The sequence below is a fragment of the Pygoscelis adeliae genome, unplaced genomic scaffold (genome assembly GCF_000699105.1).
Source record: "Pygoscelis adeliae isolate BGI_AS28 unplaced genomic scaffold, ASM69910v1 Scaffold181, whole genome shotgun sequence".
NCBI classification, from domain to species: Eukaryota; Metazoa; Chordata; class Aves; order Sphenisciformes; family Spheniscidae; genus Pygoscelis; species Pygoscelis adeliae.
In genome coordinates this window covers 14884-34865 of record NW_008824360.1, presented here as the reverse complement: position 1 = coordinate 34865, position 19982 = coordinate 14884, and the positions used below count along the sequence as shown (strand labels likewise).

The window sequence follows — 19982 nt, the reverse complement described above, 5'->3', positions numbered from 1 at the left end:
CGACGCTTGTCTGCAGCTGAAGAGAATATTGAAGTGGCTCGTGCTGCCCGCCTAGCACAAATCTTCAAGGAAATATGTGATAGCATCATATCCTACAAAGGTGAAGGTGACACTCCTAAAAAAATCTCCATGGAGACTTTTTTTAGCCTCTGGAACAATGGACTGTCTGAATAGAAAAAACTAGAAAAAAATTAGTTTATTTCAGGACATTAAATAACCTTCTGTTGTCCCCCCCCCCCCCCTTTTTTTTCCCCCACAAATCATTTTTTTTTTTCTCCCCCCCCCCCCCCCCCCCCCTTTCTTCTGCTATTAGTAATCACTTTGCTTTATCCTCCACCCCTTCCTCTGCCACCAGAATCTGCAGATGTTGCTATCCTTTTAAATTGATTTTTCAGTAGTTCAGCAAAATGGTACAATTGACAGAATTGCAAGGAAACTATCCTCCATTTTGATACATGTAGTCTGATTACAGCAACCAACTTCTAGAAATGCAAAAGCGTTTCAATTCCCTGTGCCTCAGATAGTAGAAGAGTCTTTTTTTAACCTAACTTGAATGTTGTTAGTTACTTGTCTTTTTAAGTTTTACTCAAGTAAATGTCGCTAAACTGTGTGTTCCTGTTACAGATTCCTCCAGGCAGGCTCTTGCAGCTCCCCTCCTGAACCTACCCCCAAAGAAAAAGTAAGTACTTGCTTCTCAGGGCAACCCATAGTTTTCTATAATGGATTTGCACAGCTTTGAAATGCTAGTGAAAATGACGTTGTGCATACATTCCCATTTTAGAAATGCAGACTATTATGAAAAGATCTCTGACCCATTGGACCTTGCCACAATTGAGAAACAGATCTTGACTGGCTATTATAAAACTGTGGAAGCTTTTGATGGGGACATGCTGAAGGTCTTCCGGAACGCAGAGGTGAGGCTCTCTCTGGCCTTAAAGCTATTGCATAGGCAGTGGGGATCTACCCTAGTTTAATGCTCTTTCTGACTTATAGTAATAAAAGAAGAAAGATATTTTAGAGAAAGAGAACTTGCAATGATCCATTTCTGATGAACAGAGCTTGATAGCAATTCATGTGCTTCAGCTTACTCTTACTGCTTTTTGGTTGCCTTAGGTCAGACAAATAGAAGGTCAAGAACATGCGTGAACAGCTAACCTAAAGAAATTTCAGTACCTTTTGAAAGAGATACCTTGTTCTTCAGTGTCTTATGTAAGATACATGGACCTGCTGTTCAAAATAAGGGAGTAGATGGACAGGTGTATACCACATTGGTGGATGCAGCTTTAGTGAAAACACCTGTAAGGGTGTATGCAGGCAGGAGGAATGCACCAAAAGCATGGAACCTGGGGGAAAAAAATATTTTTTTGTTTCTGTGTTTGGTTTTTATTCAGAAATATTATGGCAGAAAATCTCCGACTGGGCGTGATGTGTGCCGGCTACGGAAAGCATATTATAATGCTCGCCATGAGGCATCTGCCCAAATTGATGAAATTGTGGGAGAGACAGCAAGCGAAGCTGACAGCAGCGAGACATCAGTCTGTGAAAAAGAAAACGGACATGAGAAGGATGAGGATGTGATCCGTTGCATTTGTGGCCTTTACAAAGATGAAGGACTCATGATCCAGTGTGAAAAGTGCATGGTGAGGCGGGGGGAACACAAAGTGGAGCCTGGTGCTCTTTTTCCGTTCGTCATAACCAGTGGAACTTTTACCAGCAGTTTCCATGTATCTAGTAGCATTAATTACGTCTTCAGACCTTCATTTCCTCTCCAAAAGAATTGAGAGATTCTGTTTTCACAGAGGAAATGCAAATTGTATTTCTATATAGAGGAGCTAGCACTTTTCTGAAACTGCCAGCAACTCCTGTCTTTAGGCGAGCAGAATTAATTTCAACAATTTTGGGCTTTTACACACACAGTTGCACGGGGATCTTGTCTGTCTTCTGACATAGTGTCGGAAGTGTTCAAAGCGTTCAAAGAAAATCTTGAATTTCCTTTGGGAAGCTTGTTTTCTTGCTTTCCTTAATATTTTTGAGAAAATGCAATTTGTAAGTAAGATCTACCACAGGAATTTCTCATTGGGTTGTATCTGTTTTTCTAGGTCTGGCAGCACTGTGACTGTATGGGTGTGAATTCTGATGTTGAACACTACTTGTGTGAGCAGTGTGAAGTTCGATCAGTGAACAGGGTAAAAAAAAAAAAAAATCTCCTTTTCATTACTACAGTTATAAACTAAAGCAGCTCTTGCATTTATATTTATTGAGATTGGCAAGACCACTGTGGGATTCTCACTTTATAGTATAGCTTCCTTGGTTTAGGTTTAATCACATTAAGTGTCAATTCTTCTTCTCTGTCCACTTCTGCATATTTCCAAAAGGATATCAGCCCCATTTTTGCACCAATTATGGTGGGCATCTCAGAATTTCCTTCCTTTTTTCTTTTTTCGTCCAGGAGGTTCCCATGATTCCTCGTCCCCATTATGCCCAGCCTGGCTGTGTTTATTATATATGCTTATTACGGGATGGTCTGCTGCTGCGCCAAGGTATGTGCTAACTCTGGTGGCTGCTGTGATTTCCATCAGATAAGAGTGTGCAGAGATTTCTGGCATCACCCTGTTTGAAATGCTTTTATCTTTTTACAAGTAGAAAGCTGCGCTCTTTGCTATTATGGGAGTGACACATAGTAAGAGTTCTCACAGGCTGCTTGATGAAGAAACATTAATTACCTTTAGCACAGATATGCTGAGCCAATGTCTGGTAGTTAACATTTAGAAGTAAAGGCAAAGAAGGCTATTAGGCCTTCAGTCCTTTAGTGTAGAATGGTCATTAAAACATCCAACTTATTGCTTGTTTGTTTCCTAAAGTGTATCTGGACATTGCTTCAAAGCCCTGAGACTTCAGAGGCAGCTACACAGCCACATAATTCAGTTCACTGATTTTTATTTTTTTTTTTATTTCATCCTGCAGATACATGCAAGGTTAGAAAGAAGCCTATATAATTATTAAGAGAACTGCTCTTGAATGAGTAAAACCAGTTGGTATGTTTGCTAGAGGGGAATGGGAGAGTCTTCAGGAAAGTGGAGAATTTAAAAAAAAAGGTCAAAGATCAGTGTATTCTTTATCCCCTCTGCAGGATTCTAGAATTTGCGTTCAGTCTTCCTTTTTCATTGTTGTTCTGCATTGTCTATCCTGTCTAGAGTTCAGCCATTTGGTTTTCTCATTTCTTGTTTTTTGCTGGGTTCCTTGCTGGAGAGAACTCACTTTCTAGGGTTGTATCGGTACTTGCTTTTATGTTTTCTGTTAAAATGGATTATGTTTTAGCTGGGTTTTGCGGCATCTTCCAGTCATTCATAGCATTAAGGTAGTTTTTGTCATGACACATTATATTTCACTCACGTACCTCTAATCTGATCTTAGTGACTTTAATTAGAGAAATGTTAGTCCTTACGTGGCTAAACTCTGTGTACCATCAGCAAAGGACAAAGGAGACCAAACTGCCACTGTTAGGCACCAAATGCCTCTGCAGTTACAGGGAATAGATTAAGCAAGGCGTATACCCAGCAGGAGCTAGAAAGTATACACAGCTACAGCAGAAAAAGGGAAAATCCATGGATTCATTGCTGGTCTCAAGTTCTCCACCAAAAGTTCTGAGGCACGACACCTGCCTATAGAAATTGTTGTGATGCAGGCACACAAGCATATAAGGCATCTTAGAGACAGTAGAAGAAACAGTTTTTTACTCCCTCTGGTTTCTAAAAGGTCATGTAATTTACAGGTTCCAAGGCAAAAGAGACCATAGTGACTTTCAGCCCTGCAGTCACTATATGCGTAGACTATTACATTTTTCCTATGTCTTGTGTATTAGAAAGAGGCTGATCTCGCGATAAAGACAAAGTGCTTTTGAGACCATTGCCTTCCTTTGTAAGTTGGTCCACCCTGGGGAGTTGTGTCTGTACGTTGAATTAGTTTGTTTTCCAGTTCCAAGCTTGAGAACTCATGTTTTTGAGGAACAAGGTTGAAAAGCTTCCAACTGTGTGTGAGTGTGCACACTTTATTGTGAACAAATCCCTCTAAATAAGTGAGTGTCCTTCCATCTCTGGTTAGAGGACTTGTTTTTTGATTTCTTTACAATTCTACTTGAGGTTGTTGAGTTACATACTACAGACGTGCTTCCTCTGCAAAAATTACCTAACACATAAAACCAGGAGATTATGCAAATAGATCTGATGAATTGGTCCATCACATCCTGCAGAGTGAACAAGGAGTTCTACCTCCGATGCGAGCTGATAAACAGAAGTCAAAATGGATCTTGGAAAACCCACATAACCAGAAACTGTCACATGTCATTATCTCTGATGGACCAGCAATAGCAGCCATATTTCTTCCTTTAAAACACAGGAATATAAACTCCCTTTTCGAGGCCGAGGGGTAGCTATTTCAGTAGTTAGTAACGTTTGGATAAACTTGAATTGAAATCAAGCTTCCTGATCTTTAGGGCAAAAGAGTATCCATGTACATTTCTTTCTGAATACTCCTTTTTTTAGTCAGGTACAATAAGTACTAGAGTTGCTTTATTCTCACTGAAGAGGTAGGGAAGAAGAGTTGAAAGTAGCTCATTTAAAATAACAGCCAAAAATAAGTGGGTTTATTTGCATTCTGCTTGGGGCCAGCAGCTGTTCTCAGCATGTACCTTTTTTTCTCTGAGTCTTTTAAAGAAGTTAGGGAGTTGGGTTCCTTAAAAGTAATCCTTAACTTAGTAAAATGAAGATATTATCCCAGCTTTAGTTCAGATAGTAAGAAGAGCTAATACAATGGGTGAGTACAGGCTAATCACCAGCAAATACACGCTGAATCCTTGAAGAGCTTGCACTCTGCTAGCTTATGTGCAAGCCTATGTCATTCTGTCTTCAGTGCCTTTTTTACTTAATCAAGCTAGAATAAAACTCTCTCTCTCCTTCCTACAACTACAGCTTCTATTTGTTTAATAGCGATCCTGGTATACCAGAAGGTTTAAAAGCTGTCTTCGTGGTTGTAGGCAGATGTCAGTGCCCATATGGCCCATGTCATCTCTGGTTTAAATCGGAGGATTTTTTTAATAGTGCAGTGTATTGTACTCCACTGTTACAGTGACAGGTGACAGCATAAAACCTTAAAGTGATTTTTGCATATGAGGAGTCCTTAGGAGCATCTTTTAAACTTATACAAGATTGATAAATGAGATGATATTTATGAAAATATAATTACATGTCCTTCACTTTAATCCTGAATTTGGCTATAAGCTAAGGGAGAACAAAACTGAGGTGCTCATGAACTTGAGGCCACATTGTACTTGGTGGTTCCCTAGCATCTTTTTACTAAGCTGTGGAAGTAACAGACACTGAACCTGCTAATTAATTAAATAACAGTAACATACATGGAAGGAAAATAGACATAACTGCACATATGCAAGAATAGGTATGTACTTAGGGAAAAAAGTCAAGGAGTCATTGCAATTTAATGGAAACATAAGAGAAATGCTCAGCATGAGTCAAAAAGGCAAACAATGTTAGAAATTATTATGAACAAAATAGAGAATGTAATTGTGCCATTCTGTAATTTTATGGTGGGTGTGTCTGTTGCATGCTGTGTACTATTCTTGTCATCCCATCTCAAAAAGAGTATCTTGCTACTTGTAAAAACAAGCGCAGTGACGAGGCTAATCAGATGTGAAACAACTTTGCTGTGAGCAGAGTCTACGCAGATGATGTGGAAGGTGAGATGATAAAGGTCTGTGAAATCACGAGTGGCTTAGGAAAAGTGCAACAATGGAGAAATTAGGGAACAAACACTGAAATTAGTGGGCAACATATTTAAACAATAGGAAGTATTTTTTCACAAAAACATAACTAAACTATGGAAACCATTGCAGTAGGAAGTTGGAGAAGTCAAGAGATAAATGGTTCCAAAAAGATTAGACAAATTCTTGGAGGAAGGATTAATCCCTGTGTATTTATGCATGGTGGTCCACCTATAGCCTTTAGCGCTAAAAGTCCATAAAACAGAGATTAAAGGAAGCCTGAAGGGAATACCATGGGAAGGCTTTTCCTATGCATGCCTTATTCCTATAATTTTCCTCCTAAACATCTGCCACTGCCCACTTTTCTAGCTAGAATATTATGCTATATGACCTTTGATCTTACCCAGCGTAGTTTTTCTTAAGTTTTTATGACTAGGGACCTCCCAGGTTTTTGTTCATTGTGAGATAGTAACAGAAAAGATGGAATTGATTTTTAAATACTATATACTAAATCCAGTGATATTTTCAGTAACACTTTGAGTTTCCTAAATGTTCTCCCTCTGAGACTCTTCAGGTTCTTTGTGAACATTATTGATAAAGGCTTTTTCCCTGAAGGAGAAAGGCTTTTTGAATGGAGCAGCGTATTTTCACCCTGTCAAATGATAGTCATCGTCACAAAGAAAGGTGCAGTATACAAGGAGGAATGGCAGTCAAGTCTGGGGGGCGGAGAGGAAGTACTTTTAATGCCGATTCACAGTTCAGAGCAGAGAAATTAAAGAGTTAATTCACTCATGGGACAAAATGAATAAATAGAAGTTTAGGGACCTGTTTAGGGGTTGCACTTGGGAAAGACTTTTTTAGTTGCCAGGAGTGTCATTTTGTTCAGCCCTTTTTGAGTTCTGTTTACCTTTCCTGAGCTATGCATCTTATTTGAGTTCTGCTGGAACAGTCAAAGGCTTGGGGCTTCTTGGACAATGATTTATTTTCTTAATAATAACCTCTCTAAGTATCTTCTCTCTTAAATCTTAAAGATTTATTCTTTAAACATTGCAGCTATCACTAATTTCTACACCTTTTCCTAATCCTATTTTGTTACATATCCTGCGGTCTATCATAATTTATCTTGATTCTCATTACATGTTACTATTTTCAGTCTGGGCATACAATTCAAGTTGTGTTTAGTTCTTGCTATAAAGCTTTTGTGAAAATGATCAAGGTAACCTTTCTTGCTTTTGCGGGTTCTGCATTGGTTTTGCATCACTCTTTACAATTCAACATTAGGTAGCTCTGTCATGTTAGTTTTAATGAAACCATTTACTCCTCTATTTTTTGGTGTGCTGGACTCATGAAAAGTTCTTTACAGGTGTGTATTTTGTGCCTATTGCCAGGTGATTGTGTTTACCTGATGAGAGACAGCCGTAGAACTCCAGATGGACACCCTGTCCGGCAGTCGTATCGGCTGCTGTCCCACATCAACAGGGAGAAACTCGATATTTTCCGCATTGAAAAACTCTGGAAAAATGAGAAGTATGTTCAAGGCATCTTTTGAATTTGAGACGTTCCATATACCTACCTGTCAAAACACAGTAATTTTGTGGAAGTCTTGTCATAGCTTAAAAACGCAGGACTGAACATGGTTCAGTTACAAAGGCTTGAGGATTTCCCACTTGTCTTTGCTTGTGCTCCACAACTGCAAAGTGAAAACATGTAAGGTTGGAGGTTTAAGCAAGGGATAAGAGATACAAGTTGATGCACTTCCCTCACTGTTGGAATAGGCTGAGAATACACACTGACAGCTGAATTGGCTCAGCTAAAGATCACTGACTTGCTAAGCCACTGTAACTTGATTAAATGCATATGCCCCGTCAATAACAGCACAGTAAGTCTGCTGTGTTCATAAAAATCACTCTAGGAGTATTTCCACTTATTGAAGGGGATAAAGTTGAATGTGTAATATTCATGTGACTTCGCTTTTCATCACAGTCATTGCAAAAGTGCAAGATAGATAATTCAAAACCAAGTGGAGGGCATTAAGTAAAGTTGTATCATGGGCTTATAGAAATAGTCTTTTTTTTTTTTTTCCTCCTTCTGTTTCTCTCTTTCTCTTACCTTTACACCTTCAAACAGAGAGGAGCGGTTTGCATTTGGTCATCATTATTTCCGTCCACATGAAACACATCATTCCCCTTCTCGAAAGTTTTATCACAATGAGCTCTTCCGGGTGCCATTGTATGAAATTATCCCCTTAGAGGCTGTGGTGGGAACGTGCTGTGTTCTTGATCTATACACCTACTGCAAAGGTAAGGAGACTTAACGGGATGAGAAATTAAATATAATACACCTTTCTAATAATTTGGGAAGTATGCTAAAATAGTTACTGCTGTAAAAAGGCAGTAGCCAGTGTTTACAGGGTATCAGAGCTGAGGAAGCACTATTACTTTAGCACTGGGACAGTGATTTCTGTTCTAAGAGGGCCAGTACTGAAGAGACAGCAGGAGGGTGGGATTGTGGTGGGCAAGGAAGAGAAGGTGATGGCAGTTGATAATAGTTTCTGTAGAAGTTTGGGTACTATTTGATTAGCGTATACAGGTTTTCCTCTTAAATTGAACTAGCAATTTGTCCACTATTATGATTCTGAATCAAGGAGAACAAATAAGAATGCCTGCCATCTCACTGAACAGCTCTGACAGCCCCCTACTTCTCTGACACTATGTATGGCTTGTTCTTGTTCTGGTATACCATGTGTTTCCTCTTGAGTCTGATTAACATTTTTTCCTATGTGCTTTGTTTTGAAACTGCAGGGAGGCCAAAAGGTGTGAAGGAGCAGGATGTATATATTTGTGATTACCGCCTTGATAAATCAGCTCATCTCTTCTACAAGATCCACCGGAATCGTTATCCTGTCTGCACCAAGCCCTATGCCTTTGACCACTTCCCCAAGAAACTCACACCCAAGAGAGACTTTTCAGTAAGCGTCTCTTCTCTTAGCTTCCTTACTTTTTACTAGAAGATTGGACATACTTTTTGAAAGCCCCTGGCTCTCTGTTTATGAATGAAGCTTGGTAAACCGAAGGAAGCTGACACATAAGCATACACAGTCTGGATGAAAAATTAGCTAGAAAGAAAGCTTGGAAAGAAAAATTGACTGTAGACAGAGAATATGCAGTTCAAAGGCAAACAGATGTTGAGTGAATGGTTGTATAAATTGGATGTGTAAGTTTGGAGATTGTGGTTTCTGACTGAAATCTAGACGCTAATTTCTTTTAAGCCACTCCCGAGTGAAGGAAATTTTAAAATTCACTTTTCCATCACAATTCTGCAACTGTAAAATAATTTTATACATTTCAGAGAATCACACAACATATAGTCCATTGTGAGTTTGTCTGTGTCAGGCTTTCTTTTCTTTGGTGTAATTACTCCGTGTTTTAATAAACTTGCTTAAAAAATTATTTTCAGCAGTACCTTTGAATAGCAATTCCCAATACAGAAAAGCAGTATATTCCTATTTCCATTTCCCTGCTCTATCAAATGACATACTGCTTACTTTATATGTAATTATCACTGAAAATGGATGCTTTATCAAAAAATCAGCAGACAGATAGGCAGCAAAATCATGAAGTACAGTTTCCCTTAACATCCTCCATCTGAGTATCTTTTCATTTCACTGTCTCATTTTCCCCTATTCCATGGAAGTAGCAACTCTTCATTGTGCACGTCCTCCTACACAGCACTACTTTGTCTCTGAGTGCAGAGGTATCAGATCTGGCAAATCTTTTGCAAGTAAGCACTTCTGCAAGTAAGCAGAGAGATTTTTGTCGTAAGTTTAGAGATGGTTCCAAACTTCTGCTGTGCAGAAAGCAAAGATGATTTTTATCATGATGGTCTATGGCTTGAAATTTATTTAGAAGATACGAAGAATCAGATAATGCCTGGCTCTAATTTATCCTTATTACATGATTATGCCTTGTCCTTTGAATTTGTCTGATGTGCGAGTTATGCCAGTGCATGGCTGGCATTTCCAAAGTGTCAGATAGGCGAGTCCTGTATTGGTACTTCCAGAATATTAGATAGACCAGCACTTTCTTCCACTGTGAATTTTATTTGGTATTAACCATAATCTTTATTGTTGTTACAGCCTCATTATGTACCAGACAACTACAAGAGAAATGGAGGCAGGTGAGTCTTACCTACCAGATTGTTCGCTGAGAACAGATGAGATAATCCTGTTTGTTTGTCAAGTGTCCACTCTTTTTCCTACCCATTTCTCCTGGGTGCTATGGAAATAATATATTTAAATTATTTAAAGCAATCCTCTAAACTTTCAAAGAGATAAAAGGGAACAAGTGAGGAGGAATAGAATACAGAAGCAGCCGTAGTGTTCCTTAGTAACATACGTAAGGAAGAGTACAGAATCCATTTTGAAAGTTAGCAGAAGCAGCTGAATGTAGGAGATGGCAGAGCCCAGGACAAGAGCATCCAGCCTTCCTGCACAAAGGGAGATCGGGTCCCTGCACGGACTGCCCATGTTTGCATTGTAATAAGAGCCAGGGCCAATGCACTCTCTCAATTCTGTTAGAGACTTTAAAAATACCCATCAAGAGCCATGACTGTTGCAGAAAAACATCAGTAAGTGCTGAGCTCAACTATTTTGGAAGATAAACACCTTTACAAATTGAAATAGAAAAGCAATTTGTTTTTAAAAGACTGCATTTGATGTTATGCAAACAAGGTTATAGGAACGTAGCCTCCCGTAGATCGTAACTGGTGGGTTTGAATGCATGTATTAAGTGAAATGACTGAGATTCCAGAAAGCCCCCTACCTACTGAGAAGTCCTTGACTCACTAGTAGTTGGCCTTTCAGGTGAGTGTCTGAAAAATTGTGGTATTTAAACTGTTCTTTTCCTGCTAGATCGTCCTGGAAAACGGATCGCTCAAAACCACAGATTAAAGACTTAAATCAAGAAGAAGATTCCCTTCCACTTATTGAGGATGTATTAGGAAACCAAGATCAAACTTCAAGTGAGATGCCTAGCCTAGAGGAGCCAGAAAAAGAGGCAGTCTCTAGTGAGACCTGTGAAACTGATAAAAAGGTGGAAGAAAGCAATTCCGACACAAGGCAGCTGTGCAGTCCAGAGGAAAGGCGGCATATTCAGAGAGAGAGACTTAATCAAATCCTGCTAAACCTCTTAGAGAAAATCCCAGGGAAAAATGGTGAGATTTTATGCTATGGTTACCCAATAGCATTTCTTCTGCAGGTTTGTTTTTAGTTCGCTGCAGACCGTGTTGATAAAATAAATGCTTTTGTCTGGATATATTGCTAGTGGACCTTATTAGTTTTCTTTGCAGTAATGTTTTCTTTTGCAACAGTAGCAGCTTCCACTAATTCCGAATGAAATTTCTTACTACTGACACAGTGTTTTGTGTAATATTTTTAGTAACCACAAAAACTTTCTGAACACAAATTCCCCCCCATCATTCCATGTTTACAACTGAGAAATTTAACAGACATGCAAAGAAAGACTGGAGAGAATTTGGAAGGTCTCTTTTGACCTTTAATGAGCTTCCCACGGGGTTCTAAGTAACTTCTGTAGAATGAGGGTGCAGCGGTAACACTGGTTGAGTATGTCTCTGGTTTTTATTTAAAGCCTAGGATGAGCTCTGTCCGGTCTCTTTCGTGTTCTGGGAGTTAATGCAAAATAATCATGGACTCATAGAATAATTTGGGTTGGAAGGATCTTTGGAGGTCATCTGGTCCAAACATGACTCAAAGCAGGGCTAACTTCAAAATTAAATCAGCTTGCTCAGCACATTGTCCAGTGGAGTTTTGAATACCACTATGTATGGAAACATCCCTGAAAGAACCGTGAATAGGGAAATAGGACAACTGTTACTTGTATCACCTTCTTTACCAAAAGCCTGTGGTCTGTTGCAGCTATTGATGTCACTTACTTGCTGGAGGAAGGATCAGGAAGAAAACTGAGGCGGCGCACTCTCACCATCCCGGAGAGCAGCTTCAGGAAGTGATGCCACAAGAGGAAGATGTGGTCTGGAGTCTGCTACAAGGTCTGCTGAGGACTGAGGGCGGGAGCCCAACTTCCTCTGCACCAGCCAAGGAAAAGAGGGCAGCAGAAAACTGACAAATATACAAACAGTTAGCACTTAGATGTCTGGGTTGGCAGGTTGCCCTGCCCTGCTCTGCAGTGCTCTTATGGTGTGTGTGTTGTTGGGCGTGCCTTGTATTGATGTTAGGTACTGAGAAAAACCTCGTGGTTATTGTCCAGGATGGTCAAATTTAATTTATTTTTGCTTGATATTCCCACTCAGAGGAAAAATTTAAAAAAAAAAAAAAATGGGGAGGTAAGAAGGATAAGGACTGACTTACTCTGATGAGAATATTCCCCATGTTCACCAATTAACCTGTGATTGTACAAGATACTGTTGGCACCACCATTGCCCATGCCAGTGAATGAAATCCAGATGGGAGGGTGAAGGCCCAGTGGCTTAAAATTAAAGGCTGCCCTAAAGTTGTGGCCTCTGATTTGCACAAGTTCCAAGAAGAGAGAAACGTACCCAAACGTGCGAAAGGTTCACCGTGGAACGGCCAGTGCACACATGTACCTTTGGTCTGTGACAAGGAGAAACTTCCAAAGTCACCCTGGAGCAAAGCAGGAGTTGGCTGGTTGAGGCACTTGTTCTGCGTCGTAGAGGGGGGAGGGGGCGGGGTGTGATTTTTTTCACTTTTTTCTGCAGAGAAATTTTATAAAGCAAGTCAAATCCTGACAACACCATTGCTGTTGGTTTTTTTGATAAGCTGTGGTTCTTGTGTGTCTAGTGTGTTGTGCAAATTAAAATCTGTTAAAAGAAAAAGAAAAAGGAAAAAAAAAAGGAAACCTTCACTACATGAACCGTCAAGCAGTATTCAGAGCGAGTATTTGTTGTGAACTGTAGAATATATCAACTGCTAACACTATTCTTGTGTTCTGGTTGTACAGCTTAAAATGTCCGTCTCTTAAATTAAGAGCCAGTGTATCTCGCACCGCCCTCTCTCTCTGCCCTGACAAAAAGTATTACTCCCGAAAGCAACAGCCGAGGCATTGATTTCTCGCTGCATGAAATTGCGATTGCCATAACGTACCACGAACCAGTGCTGCAGCAGGACTCCCTGTACTGCACCCGACGACCTTCCCGGCGTGCAGAGCCACGACGCTGTCGCCTGTCTCTGGGCCAGGGCCAGGCTGTGGCAAAGGGAGGGGGTGGTTGGCATACGCTGCCCCTTTGAAATGGCTTTGCTTTTTTGTCTTTCAGACGTACATATGCATATACAGTCCTGTTTTAGATGTTCTTATAAGAAAACCAGTTTTTAATGTGCCAAGTTGTATATATCTGCTGCGTGGATGTAAAGCAATACAGTAGTTACATGTTCCTTTTTAATGGACCAAGCTTGTCCTAATGTACATTCTTGTTATTATTATAATTATTTTACTCTTAGTGGAACATGACTCATTCCATTAACTTTTATGTGTTGATTTAAAAAGAAAAAAAAAGAAAGGAAAAAACCCTTTGAGAAAAAATATTTTATTAAAAAAAAAAAAGAAATAAGAAAATAGTTTGGAATATTTTCTTACTGTAGAGAAGCACTGTACAGTACCAGGAACCCTGAGTATAAAATACTCGTGCGTGTAGTAGGAATATCGCATGTCCAAAATCTTGAGTTGTCTCATTTAGTTTAAAACAGAAATCATTGTCTCAAATGGTGTTAAACACTAAAAAGTTTTTAAAAAATAAAGTGCGTACAGAAGCGAGACACTAGCTCTGTCATTTTATCTTTCTTTTGTTGAAAGACTAAACAAAATGTTTTTTAGACAATCAAATGTTAGGTAAGTGCAAAGAATTGTTTTTCTTACTGGTGTAGAAATTAATGACTTTTTTTATTTTTCGGTTATTTTATAATAACGAGAAGACCAGTGTGTCACCAGGATCGCTGTTTTAAGACCAGGAAGCACTACATTATTGCAAATAGATATGAACTCTTAGTCTGCATGGGTGTAGGCTGTGTGATTGCTGAAAATAAATGCTGCTAATATATTTCCTTTTTACAAAGCATATCTAAATAGATCATTGTTTTGATGTTAATCTTTGTAAATTATGTATTACCAATTTTAACATTGGATGTAATTGCATAAAAAGCCTGCATCTCAATCCTGAGAGAGTCTAGTATTAAATGGAAAATCTTTTCCTATCGATGACTTGTGGGGTTTTCTTTGACATGTCTTTGATTTTCTTTTCTTGCCTCTTTGTCTCAACTGCTCCTGTCGTGTTCTGACTCTCTTACAGCCTCTTTTACGGGGGTTGTTGCCCCGTCTCTTTTGAATATCCAATTGCCTGACGGGTGATGGTGTTTCGTGAGGATATAGTTTGATGCTGATGGTTCTTCTGGTCAGACCTTGGCAGGAGGGATGATGGCAGCGTGCGTACAGAGTCAGAGGCTGTGTAACCGTGATCGTATATAACGGCAGGTTGGTACATGAACCATTAAATCTACGAATTCAGTGCCTATTCCCACAATACAAACCCCCGGTACCTAGAGGCGGTACCTCCCGTGCCCGCATAGACGGCAGATTAGGTTCTGTCAACATCGTTACTGCATCTCACGGTGGCAGCGCGCTCAGACTGCTAATTTTAGACCAGAGTCGTGCCAGGCGAATGACTTGCACTTCCCCTCCGTCACCAAAAGTCGGGTAAGCTAGAATGGCTGAGAGGTGTTTCAAGGTGTTGGGAGCCGTCAGCCCGATCCCATACCGTCATCCCGCCCTGTGCCCCTTGGCACGCAGCAGGACGTTGAGGAACACAGAAATCAAGAACTTTGTGTCCCTTCAAACCAGCCTTTCTGAGGCGGCGTCACCCTTGCGTTTCCTCTGATACCCTCTGTCAAGGTTGGCACTAATGAGGTACGGTCCTTACAAATCAAAAGTGGTTCAAAACTATTCTGGGAATAAGTTTGGTAACTATTTGTGTTACTTGGGAATGAAGTAGCTTATTGATGATGCTCCTTTAATGTAAATTGATTTTTCTTTTTCCATTCCCTAACCTGAATCTTTGTGGTGATCAAAATGCCATGCCTGACCCAAACACTTGTCTTCCTTTTAAACTAGAGACACCAGGCCAGGGACTGTAGTGCTTTTTTTTTATTATTAAAAAAAAAAAAAAGTACCTGGATTCATCTCCTGCTGGCTTGACCCCATTTTAAAATCCAGAGGCAGCTGTGGAATTCAATCAAACCTACTTAAGGCAAGCCAAATAACATTCCAATTAAGATATAATGTCCCTTGTCTGAGAGTAAAAATTCCAGAGAGAGAAATAAAAATGAGAACAGAATAAAAAGCAGCTTTGTCCTCGAAGCGAAACACAGCCCCTTGGCTGAAGCCTGGTCTCCTTTGCCACTGAAACAGTGGAAGTTAGAAGGATGAAATGTGGTTCTTGGTCCATATGCGAGAGCACTGGCCCGAAAGTTGCCCCTTAGACAAGCAGCTGCTGCCTTGTGGCCCTTTGCTGGATGCTCTCCAGTATGTCCACAGCTTGCTCCTACTGGGGAGCCCAGTGCAAAATGTAAGTAGTTTGGTGTGAAATCATAAGCGATGAGAAAAACTTGGAAAAAAATAAAAGCCATCCAGCTCCTACTGAAATCCTGTGACTCAGTAAAAAGATTAGTTTAATTTAATAAACAAACAAACCGACATTTACCTTTACCAGTGCTGTGCAGCTTCCATCTCATGGGGCTGGTTACCAGCCAGCCAGAGTGAAGTACATTTTCCCAGGATTATTTCTGGCTCTGGCTGTCTGCAGCTGCCTCTTCCTACACCGTATAGGAGACCAGGCACTTTCTGCCAGGGCACGATGCTGTACTGGGCTCTGCGGTTGATAGCTGACGGTGGTACGCTGAGCACCAGCACGGCCTCGGCCCGTGCTGGCTTTGCCTGTAAGAGCATTTACTCACCAAAAGACCCAGCACCAGCCCCGGCTACCCATGCAGGGACGGGCCCCGTGGCCATTTCCAGCCCCCCCGCCCGCAACTGCAATGATCCATTCACACATGCGGACATGTGAGTCACAACCTTTATTTCCAGCTTTTTCCCCCTGGAATAAGCTCGTTCCTTTGATTACAACTATTTACAGTGCTGGGACTGCGCATCGGTGGCCTGGGCCACCAGCCCCAGCCACGGGGCAAAGCAAGGCATGTGGAGATGGCGGCAGCGGCAGGGGCAGCAGGGGACATACAGGACTGTGAGTACCACGCAGGGACAGGGTCCTTCCCTCCCCGGCACAGGCGTGGGCAGCGGCTGAGGAAACATGAGCACGAGCAGGTCCCAAATGGGGGCCATGGTGAAGTGCCAGCAGATCCGCGGGGACACGCGCAGCGGTGGCTCACAGGATGCACCCACAGCAGACGGTAACGTCATGCGAACGAGCAGCAGCAACGGGCACCAGGGCAGGGTCCCCTGCAGAACTGCCAGCCCCGAAGGCGGTGAAGCCCCGAAGGTGATGAAGATGTGGCAGGAGACGGTCCTTCCCAGAGGTGGCACCTGCTTCAGCAAGCTCAGCTGCTTCCTCAGGTCTCTTCCACCTCCTCACAAAATTAGGGATGTGTAGCCGACAGGAACTAGGCCAGTGCGGTTTCCATGGCAGCAGTGGATCCAGTCTTCATCCACGGTGGAGAGCAGCTGCAGGATGTCCCCTTTTTGGAAGCTCAGGTGACCGTCGGCGGTGCCCGTGTGGTTACACAGCGCCCGAACTGCCCTGCACAACAAACGCCATCAGGGATTCATCTCCCCAGGGACCTCAGGTACCACTGAGAGACACTCCCACAGGACTCAGGAGAGGTTTTCACGCTCATGTATGGAGCCAGTGACCCCTGCCTCAGGCAGCGATGCCATATGATGATGGACTTGATCGAGAAGCTGCATCACGAAACCATCCTGCTAAGCAGACCCTCGGAGCAGCAGCAGAGCGTGAGCAGCGCTTGCACAGACGTGGAGGGGAGGTCAAGGTCAGGGCCAGTGGGGGCTCAGGAAGGAGGGAGACGGCCAAACGTGGTGTGGGATGGCCACTCGCCCTCCGTGCTCGCTTGGACAGATACTGCGCAAGCACAGAAGGACCACTACAGCTTTTCTGACCTGCCACAACCTGGTCAGAGCTGCCACGCAGTTGCCCCAAACAAGCCACCATGAATCCAGAAAGCACACAAGAGAAAGAAAATGCTCAAGATCCCCCCAAAAAATGTCTGGGGAAAACAACCGATGACAGCTAGGCAGATACACAGGTTCACCCAAAGCTCAGCGGGAGAGGAGGAGGATCCCCGGGGGAGCAGTCAAAGTGCAAGGTAGCAACAAGGAGTGGTGTAAACCTTTCCCTAGAAAGGCCTGTACGATATCCAGGCTCTGCCTGGAAACAGCCCCTGCTTCCCCACCCCACCCCCCAAAAAATCCACCACCAGCTTTTGAGCCCCAAACACTACGGTGCCCTGCATCACCTGTGGGTTTGGGGCACGTCGGACATGTTCTTCTCTGCCTGTTCTTGATCTCTCTTCTCGGACGCCAGCCCCTTCACCACCACGGCCAGGACACGCGTGCTGGGGGACAGCCAGCTAGACGGTCTCCTGCCACAAAGCAAAGGAAGCCACAAGCTCGTCTGGGAAGCCTTTTCCCACCCATCCTGCTCAGAAAACTATTCTGGTGATCTGGGAGCTGACAAAGGGCTCTATCAAGCACCACCGAGCCTCCACCATGAGCTTCTGCTGCTCTGAAGGGCTGAGGCAATGTGATGGCAGCAGCACTTGGAACATGTGCTAATCCCCCAGCACAGCGCAACAGCCCAGGAGAACCACCTGGGTAACGGGCAGTACAAGACACCCTGCAAGGCCAGCGGCCCCCATGGTGTGCTCTCCATACACTGCCTGGGAGAAAAACCCTTCCTCAGCACATGCCGCGTCCCCCACCCCGCCTGCCCAAGCTGGGTCTTACCTCGGCCTAGCTGAGATGGTGTCAGGACTGGGAGGGAAGCTCCTGGCAGAGGGGACGGTGGCTCCAAAGAGCCGGCCCAGCCAGCTGCCCTTGTCAGGACCAGGAGGACCGCCAGCCTCTGGGTCAGAAGGGTCTGCTCGATTCCTATTCACATGAGGCTCTGGGGAAGCAGCCAGGAGTTTCTCTCCAGCAGTGGGATCATCTGGCTTGGTGGGCGCTCCAGCTCCAGCAGGCAGGATGAGGTCTTCAGGGGAAGAGGTCCCAGAGGTGTCAGCACTGCTGCTGGGCTCTGGACTGGAGAGTTCAGGGACAGCTTTGGTCTGAAGGAGCTGCAGCTCTGTGTCTCTAGGCTCACTCGTGGATATGTGGGGTCGCACAGCCTGGCCAGGGCTGGAATCCCCCGCAGCCATCCGCAGCTTTGTCCACCAGATGAAGGGGAACTTTTCCTTGCTAGGAGCAGCGTAAATCTTGGAGGCCTGGCTCAGCTGGCCCCACCAGCCACTGAGGCCAGCCCCAGCCTCCCGAGGGCCTGCCTCAGGCCTGTGGGTCTCCAGGGAGCTGTCAGCTCCCAGGAAAGTGCGACTGAGCTGGTCGCCCCACTGCAGCACGTGCTGGAAGGCATGCTGCAGGGCAGCCCCCACCTGGGGGCCAGGGACCAGCCCACGCACAGCTGCCTGGGACTGGGACCTTGTGCTGCCCTCTGTACTGGCTGCCCTCCCCAGAGTATCGGGGGGGGTCTCGTCTTCCAGGTCTTGCAGTGCCCCCGCAGCACTGCTTTGGCCCTCCAGAGAAGGCTGCACAGCCCCCCGAGCCTGAGCGGTGTGATGAGCAGGAGACAGGGGTGACTCCAGCCGACGGGACAAGGGTCTTACATCCACAGAGAGGTGGTGGTGTTCAAAGAGCAGGTCAAGGTGGAAAGTCAGCACTGAGAGGGGCTGGATGAGCAGCAGCAGTTCATCAGCGAGGTGGGGAAGAGGGCCTTGACTCAGGGCAAAGAAGGCCATGGGTGAATACAGCACGGAGATTACACCTAGAAGATACGGACAGCGCTAGACAGCTGCCAAATGCCCTGCCCTTGCCCACACATCCCTCCCAGGGCCAGCTGGTCTGTCCCAGCGGGTCCAAATGACGCTCCAAATTGTCTGCCTGACTGCTCTCATCCAGTACGACAGCCACGGAAAACGATGCCCTTGTCCACTACGGCCAGCCAAGCATTGGGGGTGGACCACGTATGGGATTATCACCCTGGCAAGTAGGAGAGAACTTGAGTGGGGAGCTTCTGGGCACCGTGTCCTTACCTGGGCTCTTCTGCAGGTGAGAGATCCACAGCTCCAGCTGCTTAATGCTGAACAAGACAAAGGGAACCCAAGTTAAAGCTCTCGGGACTCTGTTCCAACCTGCCATCGCAGCAAGGACAGCCTGGGCCATCCAGGGCCAACACTCACTTTAAAAGGCCGAGGATAAAGGCATGAAACTTCTGTCTGGTGCTGTTGAGAGGCGCCAGCCCAGCCACGTGCCAGCACAGAGAGTGGAGAGAGCGGGTGTTGGGGCCTGTGGAATACACGACACAGACAGTCACTGCTCTGGGGGCACATCCTCCCCCAGCCTGGGCTGGAAAAGGATTCGGGCACCTTGAGATGCTGATCCCAACATCTCCAGGAGCATGTTCCTCACACAGACCTGTCTTCACGGAGGCTTCCACCACGCTCCAGGGGGAATTTTTCCTCTGGCCTGTGATAACATCCTTCTGGAATGGCTTCAGCCCATCCTCCACCAAGGCATAGAGCGCGGGGCAGAGGGTGTGCAGCAGCAGGTAACCCACATCTGGGCTGAGCCGGCTGTCTCCCAGCTGGGCCTGAAGTAGGGGGGCACAAGGAGAGGAGAGGGAGGGGAACGGCAGCACCTAACCCTGAGCCTGCAGGGAGGGACGGTGAGATCCTCTCCCCGGAGCTCCCAAAGCCCCTCCTGCCCAAAGCCTGCATGGCCTGCCCTCACTCCTGCCCACCCCAGCCCAGACCCTCACCTTCTGCACCAGGTTCCGCGCGGTGCTGAAGTGAGCGATAATCTTATCCACAGCGGTGCTGATGGCGACCAGCAGGGCTGTCGGACAACGGAAAGGAAGATGTCAACACGGTACCCGACCCCCACCGCCACTGCAGCGTGGGGGGTGGGGGGGACTCAGCCCATCGGCC

At 44.4% G+C, this 19982-nt stretch overlaps 2 protein-coding genes across 3 annotated transcripts in view; one reads left to right on the top strand and one right to left on the bottom strand.

Annotated features, from left to right (window-relative positions):
- Window positions 1–14010, top strand: part of ASH1L (ash1 (absent, small, or homeotic)-like (Drosophila)) — a 56710-nt gene extending 42700 nt beyond the window's left edge. For both annotated transcript variants that reach the window (XM_009319776.1, XM_009319775.1), the window contains exons 16-27: window positions 1–100; window positions 625–679; window positions 782–914; window positions 1392–1640; window positions 2100–2186; window positions 2450–2540; window positions 7162–7300; window positions 7901–8073; window positions 8575–8741; window positions 9909–9949; window positions 10683–10984; window positions 11706–14010. The exon at window positions 1–100 is cut by the window's left edge and continues 62 nt beyond it. In XM_009319776.1, coding sequence (XP_009318051.1) covers window positions 1–100; window positions 625–679; window positions 782–914; window positions 1392–1640; window positions 2100–2186; window positions 2450–2540; window positions 7162–7300; window positions 7901–8073; window positions 8575–8741; window positions 9909–9949; window positions 10683–10984; window positions 11706–11797 — 1629 coding nt within the window. In that variant the 3' untranslated portion in view covers window positions 11798–14010. The remainder of the gene's footprint in view (window positions 101–624; window positions 680–781; window positions 915–1391; window positions 1641–2099; window positions 2187–2449; window positions 2541–7161; window positions 7301–7900; window positions 8074–8574; window positions 8742–9908; window positions 9950–10682; window positions 10985–11705) is intronic.
- Window positions 14011–15870: 1860 nt separating this feature from the next.
- RUSC1 (RUN and SH3 domain containing 1) overlaps window positions 15871–19982 on the bottom strand; it is a 7256-nt gene continuing 3144 nt past the window's right edge. Inside the window, exons 3-9 of the mRNA XM_009319827.1 lie at window positions 19814–19908; window positions 19471–19645; window positions 19236–19341; window positions 19089–19135; window positions 17791–18820; window positions 17301–17426; window positions 15871–16567 (exon numbers count right to left, since the gene is read on the bottom strand). Coding sequence (XP_009318102.1) covers window positions 16399–16567; window positions 17301–17426; window positions 17791–18820; window positions 19089–19135; window positions 19236–19341; window positions 19471–19645; window positions 19814–19908 — 1748 coding nt within the window. The 3' untranslated portion in view covers window positions 15871–16398. The remainder of the gene's footprint in view (window positions 16568–17300; window positions 17427–17790; window positions 18821–19088; window positions 19136–19235; window positions 19342–19470; window positions 19646–19813; window positions 19909–19982) is intronic.